The sequence below is a fragment of the Pristiophorus japonicus genome, chromosome 4 (genome assembly GCF_044704955.1).
Source record: "Pristiophorus japonicus isolate sPriJap1 chromosome 4, sPriJap1.hap1, whole genome shotgun sequence".
Classification (NCBI taxonomy): domain Eukaryota; kingdom Metazoa; phylum Chordata; class Chondrichthyes; family Pristiophoridae; genus Pristiophorus; species Pristiophorus japonicus.
Window position 1 is genome coordinate 177140011 of NC_091980.1, and position 22674 is coordinate 177162684.

The window sequence follows — 22674 nt, forward strand, 5'->3', positions numbered from 1 at the left end:
CAGTAAGCTCCTCCTCTTCCCCCTCCGCCCCCCCCCTCCCAGGACAGGTGGGAGAGGGTCGGGGTGGGTGGGGGGGAGGCTAATATAGTGAAAAATGGGAAACCCGACCCTAACCTGCTATATCCGGTTTAGCCAGGAGGGACTTTGGGGTTGGCAGAGTGCGTTCTTCCAGCATTGCTTGTGGGCTCGGAGGAGCAGCAGTGCATCCCCTCGCCTATCAAACATTCTGTGATCTGCCTCCTTCCCCATGATTTCCAGAAACTCCCCCCACTTCTCGCCCTCCCCCCCCCCCGCTGTCTCTCTCAACCTGCCTCCCGCCCTCTCTCTCTCCCCCCTCTTCCCCCCCCACCGTCTCTCTTTCCCCCCCTCCCCTCACCCTCTCTCTTTCCCCCCCCCACCGTCTCTCTCTCCCCCCCCCCTCCCCCCGCCCCCCCTCTCTCCCCCTCTCTCTCCGCCCGCCCTCTCTCTCTCCCCCCGCCCTCTCTCTCTCTCCCCCTCTCCTCCTTCTCCTCCCGCCCTCTCTGCCCGCCCTCTCTCTCTCTTCCCCCCCGCCCTCTCTCTCTCTTCCCCCCGCCCTCTCTCTCTCTCTCCCCCCGCCCTCTTTCTCTCTCCCTCTCTCTCTCTCCCCCCCCGCCCTCTCTCTCTCTCCCCCCGCCCTCTCTCTCTCTCCCCCCCGCCCTCTCTCTCTCTCCCCCCCGCCCTCTCTCTCTCTCCCCCCCGCCCTCTCTCTCTCTCCCCCCCGCCCTCTCTCTCTCTCCCCCCCGCCCTCTCTCTCTCTCCCCCCCGCCCTCTCTCTCTCTCTGCCCCCGCCCTCTCTCTCTCTCCCCCTCGCCCTCTCGCTCTCTCTCCCCCTCGCCCTCTCTCTCTCTCTCTCTCTCCCCCCGCCCTCTCTTTCTCTCTCTCCCCCCCCGCCCTCTCTCTCTCTCTCTCTCTCTCCCCCCCGCCCTCTCTCTCTCTCTCTCTCCCCCCCGCCCTCTCTCTCTCTCTCTCTCTCTCTCCACCGCCCTCTCTCTCTCTCTCTCTCCCCCGCCCTCTCTCTCTCCCCTCGTCCTCTCTCTCTCTCTCTCCCCTCGCCCTCTCTCTCCCCCCGCCCAACGGGCTTGAGGGGCTGAATGGCCTTCTGTTCCTATTGTATTTGCCAACTTATTTCTATTGAGCATTTATAAGTGCAATGATTGCTTTAAAATGTGAAAGGCCCATTTTTCACTGGGGTAGAGCAATCAGCTCTGTAAAACATACGAGCATAGACAACAACAACTTGCATTTATATATCGCCTTTAACTCAGTAAAACGCCCCAGTGCGCTTCACAGGAGTGTTATGACAAAAAATAAATACATTTTACACTGAGCCACATAAGAAGAAATTAGAGCAGATGACCAAAAGCTTGGTCAAAGAAGTAGGTTTATTGGAGCGTCTTAAAGGAGAAAAGAGAGGTAGAGAGGGGGGAGAGGTGTAGGTCTATTTATCCATCAGCCTGTCCCATACTGTCGTGAAATCTTGTGTAGCACAATACACACACTCCCCACCTAACATGTAATCTCCTGGGAGAGGCAACAAAATAGCTAGACGAAGGCCAATTAGGATGGGAGATCACTACATCTCACCCGGTTTCCATCCTCTCCTTTGCTGCTGGCAGCTGCTGCCTTCCAGCCAAACTTGTTTTACCTGAAAAACGGGTTCGATAAGGAAGCAAATTTGCAAAAAATGAGATGCGAAATTTCTACCAGAGACCTGAACTCCCTTTCCCAAAACCTAGCTGACTCTCCTTCAGCCACGGCTGAGTGGCTCGCACTCTCGCCTCTGAGTCAGAAGGCTGTGGGTTCTAGTCCCACACCAGGGACCAGAGCATAAAATCTAGGCTGACACTGCAGAGTGCAGATCCCGGGAGTGCTGCACTGTCAGAGGTGACATCTTTCGGTTGAGATGTTAAATTGAGGTTCCAGCTGCGCTCTTAGGTGGATGTAAAAGAATTCCACTACCCTCTCGGGGGAAAAATCGCCTAGCATCCAGTCTATTCCTACTCTTACATCGTGTAAACTTGTGGTAAATGATCCTGCTAATTGCCAGAGGCACGCTGACCTTGCGATGAGATTTATGATAACACCATCCCAAAACAGCCTGTTGGCAGAGCGATATATTTACACAAGCAGTTGGACTCCAAATCCACTCATTAATCTAAAAGTGTATAATATTCTGGTATATTTTCTACATTGCATCTGATTTTGATATGTTGCATGGTAATTAAATAAACCATGAACAACAACGTAGTCAAACAGCTTCACAGGAGTGTTATCAAACAGAATTTAAGCCACATGAGGAGACATTAGGACAGATGACCAAAAAAGTGGTCAAAGAGGTAGGTTTTAAGGACCAACTTAAAGGAGGAGGGAGAGATAGCGAGGTTTGGGGAGGGATTTCCAGAGCTTGGCACCTAGATGGCTGAAGGCACGGCCACCGTTGATGAAGGATGAAAATCAGAAAAGAGGCCAGAATTGGAGGAGCACAGAGATCTCGGTGGGTTGTAGGGCTGGAGGAGGGACGAGGCCAGAGAGGAATTTGAAAAATAGAATGCAAATTTTAAAACTCATAGTATGAGGGGAAAACCTCTTGTGGAATGTTGCCTCGGTGATAACAAAATGTATCGGTATTCAGTCTACTTAATCTGTGGTGAGTGTGTTCTGCATGTGCTTTGAATGCTGTCTGTGTATTTGCCTACAATTTGGCTCTTTGCATGGCTCCTGAGCTCCCCCAGTGACCAAATAAGTGTAGTGCTGAGCTATAAGACCAGACCTGCCCAAGTTCGATCCCGGGGGAAGGGATGTGTTGAGTTTATTGGTCTGTTCCAGCATGGCAGTGCAGGAGCGGGTCAGGCTATGTTAAGTTCCCCTTATTCTAAGGAGAAGGCAAACCAGCTAGCTTGCTGGAAAGCGGGCAGTTGTGGATACCGGGTAATACCTGGGTACGATGCCCTCCATGGTACTTATTGTTCCACTTCACGCAGGAAGAGTGGCCGCACGAGCTAGGTACTGAAGGGGGGAGGGTGGTGAATAGCACCAATGGATCCGTACCCAAACATGAGTCTGTACTTTCGAGAGAGAGATGGGGAGAAAATAACCTCCCCATCAAACTATCAAGGCTATTTTCATAAGCAGGGAAGAAGGGGAGGAGGTTGGGGGAGGGGGGGGGGGGGGCGGGTGGGGGCAGTGGCGGTGAGGGGTTGGGATCGCTCATTCCTTTTCCTAGTTCTCATTGAACTGTGTGCTGACTGCGATCCCTCAATCTGCAGAGAAATGATCGCCCTGTCTGTAGGCTGCCTGAAGCCCAACTCAATCAGATCAGTGGGTGTCCTTTCTCTCCCCATTTTCATTTCCATCGAAGTCAACGGGAGAGATGTATAACAGGCGGCGGATCTGATATCACCCCTTTTACACCTATGCCCAAAGTCAAAATGACTCCCATTAACTGATCTCTCTCCCTGCCCCATTGCACTGAAACTAGACGGAAAAGAAAAAGACTAAAAAGCAGACTTTAAAATCTCATTTTACAGCAAGCTCACAACTTCAAAGCACTCTTTTATTGTGATCTGTGTGTGTGTTTGTGAATATGCCTGTATGTATGTATATACACATGTGGTTTTGTGTGTACATATGTGTATAAATGTATGCATGTATATGCGTATGTGCATGTATATGTGTGTGGTGTGGAGGAGACCATTGTAAAGGGGGAGTGATTAAACAATTTGTTTTATTATGGAAGAGAGACTCCAGTTTGGTCTAGCCCGGTGATGTCATGACGAAGGCAGTGGCAAGTGTTGAGCCCTCGCACCATAATATCCGCTCTCTCAGCCGAGTCCGACTCAGGATAAGAGATACTTGAACGATGTTGGTGAATGAACAGAAGTCTCCATTTATATCACTTGGGGGTCACATGGAAATTTTGTGGTGTAACTATCCCTTTAACGACCCGTCGGCAAAGCAGATTTAAAGTGTTTTCCCATGAGACGGTCCCTCAGAACGCGAGGTCGAGAAAGCAGCGGGTTGTGGAGGAAAGAGACTTAACTGTGTTGGTTCACCATTTGTTTTATCTTCTCCCAGGGAATGCAGGGTATCGGCTGCATTTTCCGGAGGTGTTTGAAGTGCCGCGGGCCAGCAGAGCATCCCATCGCGATCGAGCGGATGGGCACCCGATGGATTTGCAGTTGGAGGAGAGAGTGGAGATTCGGATTGGGCAGAAACTGCAGCAGATTGGGGACCAGTTCCACAGCTCCTACATGGAGAGGGTAGGTTGCAAACTGCAAAATGGGGAGGGGGTGACACATCGGAATAATACCTATCTAGGTTTGAGACACTGCAGTTGCAGCGGTTGCTCAGCAATGTTCTCATTTTTTGAAATTTGCGCATGTGCGAAATATCGCATTGAAAAGCCGGTGAACGGCCTGTGCGGGACTTCCAGACAGCTGCGCGGCTTAGCAGGAACGTTGATACTCAGTTGCTTATTCTGCCTCCTCCAGGCACCCCCTCATCACTGAGACATCTCTTTTGTACGTGTAGAAGTTGGAATGCAACCTCATGCTGCATTGCCCTTGCATTGCTGCAGCTCCCTGAAGCAGCTGCGACCCATCGGAGGAGGTAGTTTTCCTCAGAACCCCCGGACCAGCAAAGTACTGCATCATTAAACCTGATCAAGTAACACAACTGGTTTAACATCAGTAGAGATACAGTCAGTAACACAGGGTGCTGGGGGAGGGGTTACTGAGTGACAGTGTGAGGGAGCTGGATTAACATCAGTAGAGATACAGTCAGCAACACAAGGTGCTGGGGGAGGGGTTACTGAGTGACAGTGTGAGGGAGCTGGATTAACATCAGTAGGCATATAGTCAGTAACACATGGTCCTGGGGGAGGGGCTACTGAGTGACAGTGTGAGGGAGCTGGATTAACATCAGTAGGGATATAGTCAGTAACACAGGGTGCTGGGGGAGGAGTTACTGGGTGACAGTGTGAGGGAGCTGGATTAATATCGTGAACATCGCCTCAGAGTCGGAAGGCGTGTCTATTTCGCGGACCAAATTGGCAGTGACTCCACTTCAAAAGAGGTCCTTCACTAGATCCAAATCCTGAAACTCCACCAGAAGGACTGGCCTTGCCCATATCCCAAGAACAAATAAACACTGTGGGTCTCTGCTTCAATGCATCAATTCCTGCTCAGCTGATCTCCGCATTAAGGGTGCTGCAGTTGGCCTCAGGACCTCTGAAGTGGGGTGGGGAAAACAGCCAGTGACCCCTGTAGAAACTAGCTGAGATTGGGCTCAGCTGTGATGCCTCCTGTGACTGAATAGCATGCCCGACACTCTGCACAGACAAACACATGAAAGAAGACCGCAAGTGCCGGAGAGTTGATCGCACCCATGGGCCTCCCCACAAACAACGGGCAACTCAGGCTCCCCGCAAGCAAGGGGCACCTCCCCATTATCATTGTATCACATCACAGCGAAGCCTTCCATTGGCTGAATCCCCATAAAGCCGCTGTGTGTCAGGATTGAGAAAACAGTGCGATTATGAAGGAACAACAACATCTTGTATTTATATAGCACCTTTAACATAGTAAAACATCCGAAGGCGCTTCACAGGAGCGTAATTGGCCAAAATGTGACATCTTGCTGCATAAAGAGAAATTAGGGCAGGTGAGCAAAAGCTTAGTCAAAGAGGTAGGTTTTAAGGAGAGGCGGAGAGGTTTAGGGAGGGAACTCCAGAGCTCAGGGCCTAGGCAGCTGAAGGCATGGCCGCCGATGGTGTAACAAAGGAAATCTGGGACACACGAGAAGCCAGAATTGGAAACATAAAAACATAGAAAATAGGTGCAGGAGTAGGCCATTTGGCCCTTCGAGCCTGCACCGCCATTCAATAAGATCATGGCTGATCATTCCCTCAGTACCTCTTTCCTGCTTTCTCTCCATACCCCTTGATCCCTTTAGCCGTAAGAGTCAAATCTAACTCCCTCTTGAATATATCCAATGAACTGGCATCAACAACTCTCTGTGGCAGGGACATCCTTCCTCAGATTAGGAGACCAAAACGGAACACAATATTCCAGGTGATGCCTCACTAAGGCCTTGTACAACTACAGTAAGACCTCCCTGCTCCTATACTCAAATCCCCTGGCCATGAAGGCCAACATACCATTTGCCTTCTTCACCGCCTGCTGTACCTGCATGCCAACCTTCAATGACTGATGAACCATGACACCTAGGTCTCGTTGCACCTCCCCTTTTTTTAATCTGCCGCCATTCAGATGATATTCTGCCTTCGTGTTTTTGCCCCCAAAATGGATAACCTCACATTTATCCACATTATACTGCATCTGCCATGCATTTGCCCACTCACCTAACCTGTCCAAGTCACTCTGCAGCCTCTTAGCATCCCCCTCACAGCTCACACCGCCACCCAGTTTAGTGTAATCTGCAAACGTGGAGATATTACACTCAATTCCTTCATCCAACTCGTTCATGTATATTGTAAAGAGCTGGGGTCCCAGCACTGAGCCCTGTGGCACTCCACTGGTCACTGCCTGCCATTCTGAAAAGGACCCGTTTATGCCGACTCTCTGCTTCCTGTCTGCCAACCAGTTCTCTATCCACGTCAGTACATTACCCCCAATACCATGCGCTTTGATTTTGCACACTAATCTCTTGCGCGGGACCTTGTCAAAAGCCTTTTGAAAGTCCAAATACACCACATCCAATGGTTCTCTCTTGTCCACTCTGCTAGTTACATCCTCAAAAAATTCCAGAAGATTCGTCAGGCATGATTTCCCTTTCATAAATCCATGCTGACTTGGACTGATCCTGTCACTGCATTCCAAATGCGCTACTATTTCATCCTTAATGATTATTTTCCCCAATACTGATGTCAGGCTAACCGGTCTATAATTACCTGTTTTCTCTCCCTCCTTTTTAAAAAAAGTGGTGTTACATTAGCTACCCTCCAGTCCATAGGAACTGTTCCAGAGTCGATAGACTGTTGGAAAATGATCACCAATGCATCCACTATTTCTAGGGCCACTTCCTTAAGTACTCTGGAATGCAGACTATTAGGCCCCGGAGATTTATCAGCCTTCAATCCCATCAATTTCCCGAACACAATTTCCCACCTAATAAGGATATCCTTCAGTTCCTCCTTCTCACTAGACCCACTGTCCTCTAGTACATTCAGAAGGTTATTTGTGTCTTCCTTCGTGAAGACAGAATCGAAGTATTTATTCAGTTGGTCTGCCATTTCTTTGTTCCCCATTATAAATTCACCAGAATCCGACTGCAAGGGACCTACATTTGTCTTCACTAACGTTTTTCTCTTCACATATTTATAGAAGCTTTCGCAGTCAGTTTTTATGTTCCCTGCAAGCTTCCTCTCGTACTCTTATTTTCTCCCTCTTAATTAAACCCTTAGTCCTCCTCTGTTGAATTCTAAATTTCTCCCAATCCTCAGGTTTGTTACTTTTTCTAGCCAATTTATATGCCTCTTCCTTGGTTTTAACACTATCCTTAATTTCCCTTGTTAGCCACGGTTGAGCCACCTTCCCCGTTTTGTTTTTACTCTAGACAGGGATGTACAATTGCTGAAGTTCATCCATGTGATCTTTAAATGTTTGCCATTGCTTATCCACCGCCAACCCTTTAAGTATCCTTTACCAATCTAATTAGCCAATTCACGTCTCATACCGTCGAAGTTACCGATCCTTAAGTTCAGGACCCTAGTTTCCGAATTAACTGTGTCACTCTCCATCTTAATAAAGAATTCTACCATATTATGGTCACTCTTCCCCAAGGGGCCTCGCACAACAAGATTGCTAATTAGTCCTGTTAGATCTCTTAATTTCCAATGAAATGCGAACTCCAATTGTAGTTTTAATGTAACTTTATTCTTGCAGCAGCAACAAGCTCTTGGCGTTAAGCCAGGCCTTTGTCCTTCTGAGACCACATGGCCAAAATGGCTGTTTATATACCTGATCAGTTTACAGAAAAGAACTCTCCGCCTTTGACCTTATTGGCTCAATTAATAGTCTGTTAACCTTTAATTGACTCGCTACCCAAAGGTCCTAAAATGTCAAGTTGATTGATGACTTAATGCAACATACTGAGTTGCACGTAGCAGCTTTGACTTTGGGTCTGTGAATTTTCACAGCCTGTCTTAATGCAGGCTGTTTGAATTCTCTATCAATCCCCCCTTTGATTCTTTCACAAACTGAATCATAAAACATCAGCTATCACTGGTTAAACAATCTACAAAATAATTTCATTCATGTTAATAGAGTTTCCTTCTAAAATTTGTTGATGTGTTTCGCCACATGTCCGGACTAGTAACTTCCACACAAATTTACATCAACCCGAGTTCCATCGTGGCCACAATGGAAGTCTGGTTTTAGTAAGTTGATTAACCTTATTCCAATTTAATCCAAATCAGTATCTTAATTCAACCAGTAAACAACCTTCCCTTAAGCATAACATACCCCTGTGCCACTTACAGACGGTCTGCTGGGACCTGCAAGGTGTCTCACCTACGGAACAGCAGCTACAGCTGCCTGGTCGCAACAACATTTAATCAACATAAACAAACAATATAAAAGTAAAACAATTACACCAAATAGAATTAAACCTTCCACCAATGAAGTTCCTATTGAACCTAGCCATTCAGTGGCTCCGCTCCACAAAGTGAAAGATGGGGGTTGCTTATATGTGCAACACTCAGTTCCGAGTAGGGCGCAAGTACCTCCCTTTTCAGAATTCCGGGAGCAGTTACTATAATTCCCTTGCTACCCTACTATTTCCCTTTGGTGCAGAGGGTCGGCTAGTAAGAAGTAGGCCTATGCCTAGAATACCTACAATCAGTAATACAGTAAATTTATACATTTTGGCAAAAAGTAATTGTCCTTATTAGATTTCAGCTTCAGTTACGGGTGCTCGTTTAACATATGAAGCGTGGATCTAGACTTTCTTTCCTTGGACTTTAACAGCTGCCTGGGTGGTCAATAACACTTGATAAGGTCCCTCCCACTTGGCACCTAAAGGTTCTTTATGCAACTTTTTCACATACACCCAGACTCCCGGGATGATGTCGGGTGGATTACCCCAAGCTGCCCATACCTGTCGGGAAACGGAACTCATAACATTGGTTAGGTTCTGACAGTATGATAACAAAGTGTCACTCATTAAGTGAACATCAGCTTTCTGTAAATCAATAGTTCCTGGCAGCGACATGGGTCTTCCTGTTATAATTTCAAATGGGCTTAGACCTGTAGTTCTGTTCGGGGTTGCCCTAATACTACATAGCACTATTGGTAATGCCTGGGGCCATGGTGTTCCTTCTTGGTGATATTTGGCAAGCCGTTGATTCAAGTGGGGGGAGTAAAAAAAAAAAACATTGTAGATGTAGGGGACAGTATCATTAGGGGAATAGATACAGTTCTCTGCAGCTGTGAGCATAAGTCCCAAAGGCTGTGTTGCCTGCCCAGTGCCAGGGTTAAAAACATCTCCTCGGGGCTGGAGAGGAACTTGGAGTGGGAGTGGGAAGATCCAGTTGTCGTGGTCCATGTGGGTACCAACAATATAGATAGGACAAAGAAAGAGGTTCTGCTGAGGGATTATGAACAGCTAGGGGCCAAATTAAAAAGCAGAACCACAAAGGTAATAATCTCTGGATTATTATCTGAGCCACAAGCAAATTTGCATCGGGCAAACAAGATCAGAGAGTTAATCACGTGGCTCAAAGACTGGTGTGGGAGAAATGGGTTTTGGTTCGTGGGACACTGGCACCAGTACTGGGGTAAGAGGGAACTGTTCCGTTGGGACGGGCTCCACTTAGACCATGCTAGGACTAGTTTCCAGGCGAATCAAATAACTATGGCTGTAGAGAGGGCTTTAAACTAATTAGTGAGGGCGGAGGATTCAGGTAAGCGAAAATTTTAAAAGTCAAAGAATAAGGAGAAGGCAGTACTGAGGGAGTGTTGCAGTGTTGGAGGTGCTGTCTTTCAGATGAGACGCTAAAGCGAGGCCCCACCTTTCCTCTCTGGTGGCTGTAAAAGATCCCATGGCACTATTTCGAAGAAATGCAGGAGAGTTCTCCTGGTGTCCTGGCCAACTTTTATCCTTCTACCAACACCACTAGGTTGATTCCGGGGATGAGGGGGTTGACTTAAGAGGAAAGGTTGGGTAGGTTGGGCCTCGACTCATTGGAATTCAGAAGAATGAGAGGTGATCTTATCGCAACGTATAAGATTATGAGGGGGCTTGACAAGGTGGATGCAGAGAGGATGTTTCCACTGATGAGGGAGATTAAAACTAGAGGGGCCGCCCATTTAAAACACAGATGAGGAGAAATTTCTTCTCTCAGTGGGTTGTAAATCTGTGGAATTCGCTGCCTCAGAGAGCTGTGGAAGCTGGGACATTGAATAAATTTAAGACAGAAATAGACAGTTTCTTAAATGATAAGAGGTTATGGGGAGTGGGCGGGGAAGTGGAGCTGAGTCCATGATCGGATCAGCCATGATCTTATTGAATGGCAGTGCAGGCTCGAGGGGCCGTATGGCCTACCCCTGTTCCTATTTCTTATGTTCTTATGTTCATATCACTAATAAACAGATTATTTGGTCATTATCACATTACTGTTTATAGGAGCTTGCTGTGTGCAGTGTGGCTGTTGCGTTGTGTATATTAAAACAGTGACTACACTGGCTGTGAAATGTTTTGGGGTGTTCTGCGATCTTGAAAGGTGCTATATAAATGCAAATATTTCTTTCATTTTTTTCTGTCATTCTTTCTGTTTTCTTCTTTTTCTTTTCTTTTCTGAAGCAAGCTCTCTCCTCTTCTGTGCACCAGGAATCCGGCCCGAGACTTGGCCCTGACACCCCAGCATACGTTTTCTGGCACTGATGCATTCGCAACATCTACCAAGTCTAACCTCATGAGCAATCTATCCTTACCACAGTTCTTTCCATCTGTACCTGCTGCTGTTCTGCATAATGTGCAAAATCCAAAAACAGGGAGCATTTCATTCTGAAATGGGAAGGGGTTTGCTCTGACGGAAGGTGAGAAGTGGTGTTCCACAGGGATCAATGCTGGGACTACTGGTGTTCAATATTTACATAAACGAATTGAACTCGGGAATTGGAAGTACAATTTCAAAATTTGCAGACAGCACCAAATTGAGGATATAGTTATCACTAATGAAGACTGTGATAAATTACAAGAAGACATTAATAAACTTACAGAATGGGCATGTAATTGGCAAATGAATTTCAATGCAGACAAGTGTGAGGGTGGTGCATTTTGGTAAAAGGATTAAAGAGAAAAAAATAAAGTCTTGGATTTATATGGTGCCTTTCATGACCACCGGACGTCTCAAAGCGCTTTACAGCCAATGAAGTTCTTTTGGAATGTAGGAAACGCGGCAGCCAATTTGCGCATAGCAAGCTCCCACAAACAGCAATGTGATAATGATCAGATAATCTGTTTTTGTTATGCTGATTGAGGGATAAATATTGGCCAGGACACCGGGGATAACTCTCCTGCTCTTCTTCAAAATGGTGCCATGGCATCTTTTACATCCACTTGAGAGGGCAGACGGGCCTTTGATTTAACATCTCATCCGAAAGACGGCACCTCCAATGGTGCAGCTCTCCCTCAGCACTGCACTGGAGTGTCAGCCTAGATTTTTTTTGTGCTCAAGTCCTTGGACTTGAGGCCATATACTGCTTGGAAAATCAGAGTCTGATTGGGGCAGAGAAGAAAAGGGATCTAGGGGTACACTTTCACAAATCATTAAAAGTAGCAATGCAAATTAACAAGGCCACAACAAATATAAACAAGTCACTGGGGTTAATTTCTAAAGGAATAGAATTGAAAAGCAGAGAAGTTATGTTAAACTTGTATCGAACGTTGGTTAGACCACGCTTGGAGTACTTTGTACAGTTCTGGTCCCCATATTATAAAAAGGATATAGAGGCGCAAATAAAGATTTAAAAGAATGATACCAAAAATGAGAGATTACACCTAAACAGGCTGAGGCTCTGTTCTCCACAAAAGCGAAGTCTGAGGGGTGAATTAATAGAGGTCTTTAAAGTTATGAAGGGGTTTAACAGGGTAGACATAGAGAAAATGTTTCCACATGTGGGGAGTACAAAACTAGGGGCCATAAATATAAGATAGTCATGAATAAATCCAATAAGGAATTCAGGAGAAACTTCTTTATCCAGATTGTGGTTAAAATATGGAACTCTCTACCACATGGAGTAGTTGAAGCAAATAGCATAGATGTATTTAAGGGCAAGCTAGATAAGTACATGAGGGAGAAAGGAATAGAAGGACATGTTGATGGGGTGAGATGAAATAAGCTGGGAGGATGCTTGTGTTGAGTATAAATACTGACATGGACCAGTTGGTCTGAATGGCTTGTCTGTGCTGTAAATTCTATGTCATTCTATTCGAATACTATTCAGTGGGAGTAAAGGGAAAGTGGGTTGATCCTTTCTCCAAAAAGCTACACGGTAAATAGCCTTTACTGTGCTGAATTAAAAGGAGGCTCCAAACATTTACACAAGAGAAAGTGTGACTAGCTCTCTGATACCTTTTGCCTAAATGAGTCTGCTTTCACGTTAAGGCTTAGAAACAGTTACTAATTACCGTGCTTAATATCTCATTGACCCATCGAGTGTAATTGGATGCTCCAGTTTGGCCTGAAGTATGTGTGTACTGGTGGGAGGTGCGGGTAACTCCTCTTGCATGATAGCGCAGAGAGCACTCGCGCAGTCTGTGTCAACGGTTAGCAACTAGTATTAATAGCCCCAGCTCCATGCCAGGGCACGTGGCAGTGTGCCAGTCAGAGACACTTGGCGCACAAAGAGAAACACTTGATTAAAACTGGATGGTCAGAGTAGAGCCTGTTCTGTGCGTGTAAACAAAGAACCCACAGAGACCATTTTTATTCTCCGATCTTTATTACCTACAATAGGCACAATGAAGCCTATAGTTTGTGATTTCTTTGTGCTTTTTATAATATAAAATCCCCAAAAGATTTTTAGTAATAGTAGATTCTTGTTTCTAATTTAAAAAATCTATATAGCTTATTTAAATGCAAGATTTCAATCGCTACGGCATTAAGCATCCTGAGTTTTACACTGCCCTGTGAGATGGGGCGATGGGAAAGAGCAGGTGAAGTGGGGCTGATTAGATTAGGCTTTTCAGAGAGCTGGAGCAGGCACAAAGGCCAAGGCTTACTTCTGTGCTGTGGGATTCTATGTAATATTGCCAACGTCCGATTCTCTGCTAATGTTTATTACTATCAGTCAGGAAACTAATGCTGGAAATAGAAAACATATTCTAACATATAAGAACATAAGAACATAAGAAATAGGAGCAGGAGTAGGCCATATGGCCCCTCGATCCTGCTCTGCCATTCAGTAAGATCATGGCTGATCTGATCATGGACTCAGCTCCACTTCCCTGCCTGCTCCCCATAACCCCTTATCCTCTTATCATTTAAGAAACTGTCTATTTCTGTCTTAAATATATTCAAAGTCCCAGCTTCCACAGCTCTCTGAGGCAGCGAATTCCACAGATTTGCAACCCTCTGAGAGAAGAAATTTCTCCTCATCTCTGTTTTAAAAGGGCAGTCCCTTATTCTGAGATCATGCCCTCTAGTTCTAGTCTCCCCCATCAGTGGAAACATCCTCTCTGCATCCACCTTGTCAAGCTCCCTCATAATCTTATACGTTTCGATAAGATCACCTCTCATTCTTCTGAATTCCAATGAGTAGAGGCCCAACCTACTCAACCTTTCCTCATAAGTCAATATGTATTGCAGTTTTAGCATCAAGCATTCCCTGATCAGTTACAGATTAAAGCTATCTCCACACTGCCTCAACTATGTGCTTTAATGGCTTATCTATCTGTCTATCTTAATGGCTTGTCTGTCTGTCATATTTATATATGTAATAATGGGTAATGTTAGCCAGTGGCTCAGTTGGTAGCACCCTATCTTCGTGAGTCAGAAGGTTGTCCCATTCCAGGGACTTGAGCACATAAATCTGGGCTCAGTGCTGAGGGAGCGCTCCACTGTCTGAGGTGCTGCCTTTCAGATGAGAGGTTAAACCGAGGCCCAGTCTTCCCTCTCAGGTGGACATAAAATATCCTATGGCACTATTTCAAATAAGAGCAGGGGAGTTCACCCCGGTGTCCTGGTCAATATTTATCGCTCAGATAACATTCCTAAAGCAGATTACCTGGTCATTATCACATTGCCATTGTGGGAGCTTGCTGTGCGCAAATTGGCCGCCGCGTTTCCTACATTATAACAGTGACTACACCTAAAAAAATTACTTCATCGGCTGTAAAGCGCTTTGGGATGTCCAGTGGTCATGAAAGACGTTATGGAAATGCAAGTCTTGTCTTTCATTTTCTTTTACCTGGGACCGGGATAATCAAGAGGTGCGTGCGCGTGCGTGTCTATTTCGCGGACCAAATTGGCAGTGACTCCACTTCAAAAGAGGTCCTTCACTGGATCCAAGTCCTGAAACTCCACCAGAAGGACTGGCCTTGCCCACATCCCAGGAACAAATAAACACTGTGGGTCTCTGCTTCAATGCATCAATTCCTGCTCAGCTGATCTCCGCATTAAGGGTGCTGCAGTTGGCCTCAGGACCTCTGAAGTGGGGTGGGGAAAACAGCCAGTGACCCCTGTAGAAACTAGCTGAGATTGGGCTCAGCTGTGATGCCTCCTGTGACTGAATAGCATGCCCGACACTCTGCACAGACAAACACATGAAAGAAGACCGCAATTGCCGGAGAGCTGATCGCACCCATGGGCCTCCCCACAAGCAACGGGCAACTCAGGCTCCCCGCAAGCAAGGGGCACCTTCCCATTATCATTGTATCACAGCGAAGCCTTCCATTGGCTGAATCCCCATAAAGCCGCTGTGTGTCAGGATTGAGAAAACAGTGCGATTATGAAGGAACAACAACATCTTGTATTTATATAGCACCTTTAACATAGTAAAACATCCGAAGGCGCTTCACAGGAGCGTAATTGACCAAAATGTGACATCTTGCTGCATAAAGAGAAATTAGGGCAGGTGAGCAAAAGCTTAGTCAAAGAGGTAGGTTTTAAGGAGAGGGGTAGAGAGGCGGAGAGGTTTAGGGAGGGAACTCCAGAGCTCAGGGCCTAGGCAGCTGAAGGCATGGCCGCCGATGGTGTAACAAAGGAAATCTGGGACACACGAAAAGCCAGAATTGGAAACATAGAAACATAGAAAATAGGTGCAGGAGTAGGCCATTTGGCCCTTCGAGCCTGCACCGCCATTCAGTAAGATCATGGTTGATCATTCCCTCTGTACCTCTTTCCTGCTTTCTCCATACCCCTTGATCCCCTTAGCCGTAAGAGCCATATCTAACTCCCTCTTGAATATATCCAATGAACTGGCATCAACAACTCTCTGCGGCAGGGAATTCCACAGGTTAACAACTCTCTGAGTGAATAAGTTTCTCCTCATCTCAGTCCTAAATGGCCTACCCCTTATCCTAAGACTATGTCCGCTGCTTCTGGACTTCCCCAACATCGGGAACATTCTTCACGCATCTAACCTGTCCAATCCCATTAGAATCTTATACGTTTCTATGAGATCCCCTCTCATCCTTCTAAACTCCAGTTAATAAAGGCCCAGTTGATCCAGTCTCTCCTCATATGACAGTCCAGCCATCCCTGGAACTAGTCTGGTGAACCTTCGCTGTACTCCCTCAATAGCAAGAACGTCCTTCCTCAGATTAGGAGACCAAAACGGAACACAATATTCCAGGTGATGCCTCACTAAGGCCCTGTACAACTGCAGTAAGACCTCCCTGCTCCTATACTCAAATCCCCTAGCTATGAAGGCCAACAAACCATTTGCCTTCTTCACCGCCTGCTGTTTCTGCATGCCAACCTTCAATGACTGATGAACCATGACACCCAAGTCTTGTTGCACCTCCCCTTTTCCTAATCTGCCGCCATTCAGATGATATTCTGCCTTCGTGTTTTTGCCCCCAAAATGGATAACCTCACATTTATCCACATTATACTGCATCTGCCATGCATTTACCCACTCACCTAACCTGTCCAAGTCACTCTGCAGCCTCTTAGCGTCCCCCTCACAGCTCACACCGCCACCCAGTTTAGTGTAATCTACAAACGTGGAGATATTACACTCAATTCCTTCATCCAAATCGTTCATGTATATTGTAAAGAGCTGGGGTCCCAGCACTGAGCCCTGCGGAACTCCCACTAGTCACTGCCTGCCATTCTGAAAAGGACCTGTTTATGCCGACTCTCTGCTTCCTGTCTGCCAATCAGTTCTCTATCCACGTCAGTACATTACCCCCAATACCATGCGCTTTGATTTTGCACACTAATCTCTTGTGCGGGACCTTGTCAAAAGCCTTTTGAAATCCAAATACACCACATCCACTGGTTCTCCCTTGTCCACTCTGCCAGTTACATCCTCAAAAAAATTCAAGAAGATTCGTCAAACATGATTTCCCTTTCATAAATCCATGCTGACTTGGACTGATCCTGTCACTGCTTTCCAAATGCGCTACTATTTCATCCTTAATGATTAATTCCAACATTTCCCCCAATACTGATGTCAGGCTAACTGGTCTATAATTACCTGTTTTCTCTCCCTCCTTTTTAAAAAAAGTAGTGTTACATTAGCTACCCTCCAGTCCATAGGAACTGTTCCAGAGTCGATAGACTGTTGGAAAATGATCACCAATGCATCCACTATTTCTAGGGCCACTTCCTTAAGTACTCTGGAATGCAGACTATCGGGCCCTGGGGATTTATCAGCCTTCAATCCCATCAATTTCCCGAACACAATTTCCTGCCTAATAAGGATATCCTTCAGTTCCTCCTTCTCACTAGACCCACTGTCCTCTAGTATATTCAGAAGGTTATTTGTGTCTTCCTTCGTGAAGACAGAATCGAAATATTTATTCAGTTGGTCTGCCATTTCTTTGTTCCCCATTATAAATTCACCAGAATCCGACTGCAAGGGACCTACATTTGTCTTCACTAACCTTTTTCTCTTCACATATTTATAGAAGCTTTTGCAGTCAGTTTTTATGTTCCCTCCAAGCTTCCTCTCGTACTCTATTTTCCCCCTCTTAATTAAACCCTTAGTCCTCCTCTGTTGAATTCTAAATTTCTCCCAATCCTCAGGTTTGCTACTTTTTCTAGCCAATTTATATGCCTCTTCCTTGGTTTTAACACTATCCTTAATTTCCCTTGTTAGCCACGGTTGAGCCACCTTCCCTGTTTTTGTTTTTACTCTAGACAGGGATGTACAATTGCTGAAGTTCATCCATGTGATCTTTAAATGTTTGCCATTGCTTATCCACCGTCAACCCTTTAAGTATCATTTGCCAGTCTATTCTCGCCAATTCACGCCTCATACCGTCGAAGTTACCGATCCTTAAGTTCAGGACCCTAGTTTCTGAATTAACTGTGTCACTCTCCATCTTAATAAAGAATTCTACCATATTATGGTCACTCTTCCCCAAGGGGCCTCGCACAACAAGATTGCTAATTAATCCCTTCTCATTACACATCACCCAGTCTAGGATGGCCAGCTGTCTAGTTGGTTCCTCAACATATTGGTCGAGAAAATCATCCCTAATACACTCCAGGAAATTCTCCTGCACTGTATTGCTACCAGTTATGTTAGCCCAATCAATATGTAGATAAAAGTCATCCATGATAACTGCTGTACCTTTATTGCACACATCCCTTATTTCATGTTTGATGCTGTCCCCAACCTCACTACTACTGTTTGGTGGTCTGTACACAACTCCCACTAGTGTTTTCTGTCCTTTGGTATTCCGCAGCTCCACCCATACCGATTCCACATCATCCAGGCTAAAGTCCCTCCTTACTATTGTATTAATTTCCTCTTTAACCAGCAATGCCACCCCGCCTCCTTTTCCTCTCTGCCTATCCTTCCTAAATGTTGAGTTCCCAGCCTTGGAGCCATGTCTCCGTGATGCCAATTACATCATACCTGTTAACTGCTGTCTGTGCAGTTAATTTGTCCACCTTATTCTGAATACTCCACTGCATTGAGGCACAGAGCCTTCAGGCTTGTCTTTTTAACACACTTTGCCCCTTTAGAATTTTGCTGTAATGTGGCCCTTTTTGTTTTTTGCCTTGGGTTTCTCTGCCCTCCACTTTTACTATTCTCCTTTCTATCTTTTGCTTCTGCCTCCATTTTATTTCCCTCTGTCTCCCTGCATAGGTTCCCATCCCCCTGCCATATTAGTTTAACTCCTCCCAACAGCACTAGCAAACACTCCTCCCAGGACATTGGTTCCGGTCCTGCCCAGGTGCAGACCGTCCGGTTTGTACTGGTCCCACCTCCCGTGGCACTGGTAGCAATCCAGAGATTACTACTTTTGAGGTCCTACTTTTTAATTTAGCTCCTAGCTCCCTAAATTCATCTCGTAGGACCTCATCCCGTTTTTTACCTCTATCGTTGGTACCTATGTGCACTACGACAACTGGCTGTTCACCCTCCCTTTCAGAATGTCCTGCACCCGCTCCGAGACATCCTTGACCCTTGCACCAGGGAAGCAACATACCATCCTGGAGTCTCGGTTGCGGCCGCAGAAATGCCTATCTATTCCCCTTACAATTGAATCCCCAATCACTATCGCTCTCCCACACTTTTTCCTGCCCTCCTGTGCAACAGAGCCAGCCACGGTGCCATGAACTTGGCTGCTGCTGCCCTCCCCTGATGAGTCATTTCCCTCAACAGTACCCAAAGCGGTGTATCTGTTTTGCAGGGGGATGACCGCAGGGGACCCCTGCACTACCTTCCTTGCACTGCTCTTCCTGTTGGTCACCCATTTACTATCTGGCTGTGTACCCTTTATCTATGATGAGACCAACTCACTAAATATGCTATTCACGTCATTCTCAGCATCGTGCATGCTCCAGAGTGAATCCACCCACAGCTCCAGTGCCGCAGTGTGGTCTATCAGGAGCTGGAGGCGGATGCACTTCCTGCACACTTGGTTGTTGGGGACACCGGAAGCGTCCCTGGCTTCCCACATAATACAAGAGGAGCATAACACGTGTCTAGCTCTCCTGCTATGACTTAACCCTTAGATTAACTTAATTTGGCAAGAACAATGCTAAAGGTTACCGACTGATAAAGAAAAGAAAACGAAAAGTTACTTGCCAATCACCAGTCAATCACTTACCCCCTTGGCTGTGATGTCACCTTTCGCTTTCTTTCTACTTCTTTTTTGCCTTCTCCCTGCAGCCGACCCCGGACTCTCGCCTCCTCGACCACGAACTCCCGACTGCTGAACTCTTGGCCTTTTTATAGGCCTCCGACCCCGGACTCTCGCCTCCTTGATCACGAACTCGTGGCCTTTTTATAGGCCTCCCACCCCGGACTCCCGCCTCCTTGATCACGAACTCGTGGCCTTTTTATAGGCCTCCGACCCCGGACTCTCGCCTCCTCGACCACGAACTCCCGACTGCTGAACTCGTGGCCTTTTTATAGGCCTCCGACGCCGGACTCCTGCCTCCTTGCTCACGAACTAGTGGCCTTTTTACAGGCCTCCGACCCCGGACTCCCACCTCCTTGATCATGAACTCGCGGCATTTTAATAGGCCTCCGACCCCGGACTCTCGCCTCCTCGACCACGAACTCCCGACTGCTGAACTCGCGGCCTTTTTATAGGCCTCTGACCCAGGACTCTCGCCTCCTCGAGGAGTGCACTTGAATAAAGTTGCAGAATTATCTGCTACGTTAAGGGACCCGGTGACTGATGGAAAAATAAAACCACGAGAGAATCAGGAGCATAAGTTGGTGGTTTAATTTTGGTAAACCATCGAGCCCCCTTGTGCATCCTTACATAAACCTTGAGGGTTGCTGCCTGAAACAGACTGCCAACCGCTTGTTATTCTCCATGTAATCCAATCATAGTCTGTATACACAGACTACAAGGGCCTGTCATAGGAGCATAGGAATTGCTGGATGAAAAAAGACTGAGGTCTATCTAGTTCGCTTTCTACCATCCTGGTAGTCACATGATATGACAATAATGGAGTTGTTGACTAATCGACAATCAGTCTCTATCAAAGAGTCTACTACAGACCCAGACATGAGGCGAGGCAAACCCTGGTGCTGGAGAGCTTTTTATTTTCCCAATGAATGGAATTACACACACAATGGTTTGAAAATTGCGGCCTCGCCAGGTCCGTGCGAAGTGCGCACGGACCCGGCGAGGCCTTGCAAAAGCCGGTTTTCCGATCTGTCAAGATTTCTTCGTACAGATCCTACGCATCCCCAGGAGAAGGACATCCGCGTGGGAGAGATTGGGCTATTTGCCCAACTCATGGCCAGAATGTCCTTCATACATTTAGGCCTGGAACATAGCTCACTTTTACCAGCTTAACACTTTAAAAACATATAAAAATTAAATTTTAACACATACTTTAATGGACAGGGTTTTTAATTTTAAAATACCCTATTAAAATACATTTTTAAAAAATCCAAAAATATATATTTTTTTATAAAACATTTAATTTCAATTAATTTTAAATATGTGCGGTGTTTTATTTATTATGCTGCGTTTGGGTGTTTTAGGAGGTTATTCTCATTGATAGTAATGGGAGCCCGTACAAACAGAGCTCCCATTTTAATCAATGAGAATACTGCATCGTGATTGGTGGTCCAGGCCCACATGACTCCAGCATGTACGTACGGGGAAGACATCTCCCCATGTGCTGTGCGGTGAATCTCGGCCTCCGACCGCAATCCTATATTCCCCCGGGACCACCAGGTACTTTTGTAGGTGTTTTTCGGGTCGGAGGTGTCCGTACGAAGGAAGCCTCCAACCGCAATTTCTGGGCCAATATGGTCTGATATAATCCTGTTCACCCACACTTCTCTCCATTTTTTTCCCTTCCCTACCTGAATGTGCGGATCAATTTGGGGCTACAGTTCCACAGGCACCTGTACCCATTCAGTAATATTTTCCAGGTGCCTATTCTTCGTGTGTGATCCCAGATAGCATAGACAGGGGCCGTGAAAGGCCGCAGGGTACTCAAAGCACATCCAAATTCGGCTTGGGGATCATGACTGTCATTCTCCCACCCAATAACAAGAGACATCATTGTCTAATGGACAGTCGAAGAGTACTGAGAGGAAAAGTATACCCCTTCCCCACCCTCCCGAAGCCTTAATCAGCAGTGTATTGGGACTATCTGGAGCATGAAGCGAGCCAAGAGTTATTGGGGCTAGATTTCCTGTAAATCTGCAGCAACAACAACAACAACTTCTATTTATATAATGCCTTTAACTTAGTGCAACGGCCCAGAATGCTTCTCCAGAGTATTATGAGACAAAAAATGTACCAGCCACAATATCTGACCCTGACTGAGGGCAGGACAAGGCACAGGTACAGTGGCAGTGAGCTGACTGTGGCATCGGCTCTTTTAGGGTGAGGTGATGTGACTCCTGGTAGATTTTTCTCGAGAGGATAGCCCAGTACCATGAGGCGAACACCCATGTTCCGTGGGGGCAGAGAAGCTTTCTGCTGTACTTCAACCTGCTTTGTTTAATCGACGGCTATTCTTATCAGCAATGGGTCTCGATGACTGCTCTTACACAATGATGCCTTTGTAAATGTTGCGTGCGACAGATTAGCCCTGTGGTGACTGCTCCTGTCTGCATGTCTTGTCTGTGTTTATGTACTGCTCTAAATTTAGAGACTGAGTCATCGCTCCAGCTGCTGGCGTGACTCACCCAGTCTACCCACGTCAACCTGCTTCCCCATTGGTGTGCGCACGTGGACATTGATTGGGGTAGAGATAAACGCTAGGGAGAGGTGGAGAAGGGAGAGCGGTGGCAGACAGGAATGTGATGGGGAGGGGGAAAAGTGCGCAGGGAGAGAGGGGCGGGGTGAGGCGGATGGGGAAGGAAAGGAGATGGGCTGAGGTGCTAGGTCTGGGGAGGGGGAAGGAGGTGGGATGGGGGAGGGAAGGAGGCGGGATGGGGGAGGAAGGAGGTGGGATGGGGCGGGGGGAGAAGGAGGTGAGATGGGGCAGAGGGGGGAAGGAGGTGGGATGGGGCGGGGGGGGAAGGAGGTGAGATGGGGCGGGGGGGAGGAAGGAGGCGGGATGGGGGAAGGAGGTGGGACGGGGGAGGGGGGAAGGAGGCGGGATGGGGCAGGGGGGAAGGAGGTGAGATGGGGCGGGGGGGAAGGAGGTGAGATGGGGTGGGGGGGGAAGGAAGTGGGATGGGGCAGGGGGAAAGGAGGTGAGATGGGGCGGGGGGGGAAGGAGGTGGGATGGGGCGGGGGGAAAGGAGGTGAGATGGGGCAGGGGGGGGAAGGAGGTGAGATGGGGCGGGGGGGAAAGGAGGTGAGATGGGGCGGGGGGGAAGGAGGTGAGATGGGGCAGGGGGGGAAAGGAGGTGAGATGGGGCGGGGGGGAAGGAGGTGAGATGGGGTGGGGGGGAAGGAGGTGAGATGGGGTGGGGGGGAAGGAGGTGGGATGGGGCGGGGGGGAAGGAGGTGGGATGGGGTGGGGGGGAAGGAGGTGAGATGGGGCGGGGGGGAAGGAGGTGGGATGGGGCGGGGGGG

At 47.2% G+C, this 22674-nt stretch overlaps 1 protein-coding gene across 4 annotated transcripts in view; it reads left to right on the plus strand.

Annotated features, from left to right (window-relative positions):
• LOC139263176 (bcl-2-modifying factor-like) overlaps positions 1 to 22674 on the plus strand; it is a 113891-nt gene that overhangs the window by 72128 nt on the left and 19089 nt on the right. Inside the window, exons 3-4 of one of the 4 annotated variants that reach the window (XR_011593056.1) lie at positions 4096 to 4280; positions 10843 to 11078. Coding sequence is in view for 2 of the 4 variants with exons in the window: in XM_070878850.1 (XP_070734951.1) it covers positions 4096 to 4280; positions 4512 to 4529 (203 nt within the window). In the remaining 2 variants the exon portion in view is untranslated. Of the gene's footprint in view, positions 1 to 4095; positions 4281 to 4511; positions 4543 to 10842; positions 11079 to 22674 lie in introns of those variants that run through there. The other 3 variants (XR_011593057.1, XM_070878850.1, XM_070878849.1) reach the window with 3 other exon arrangements.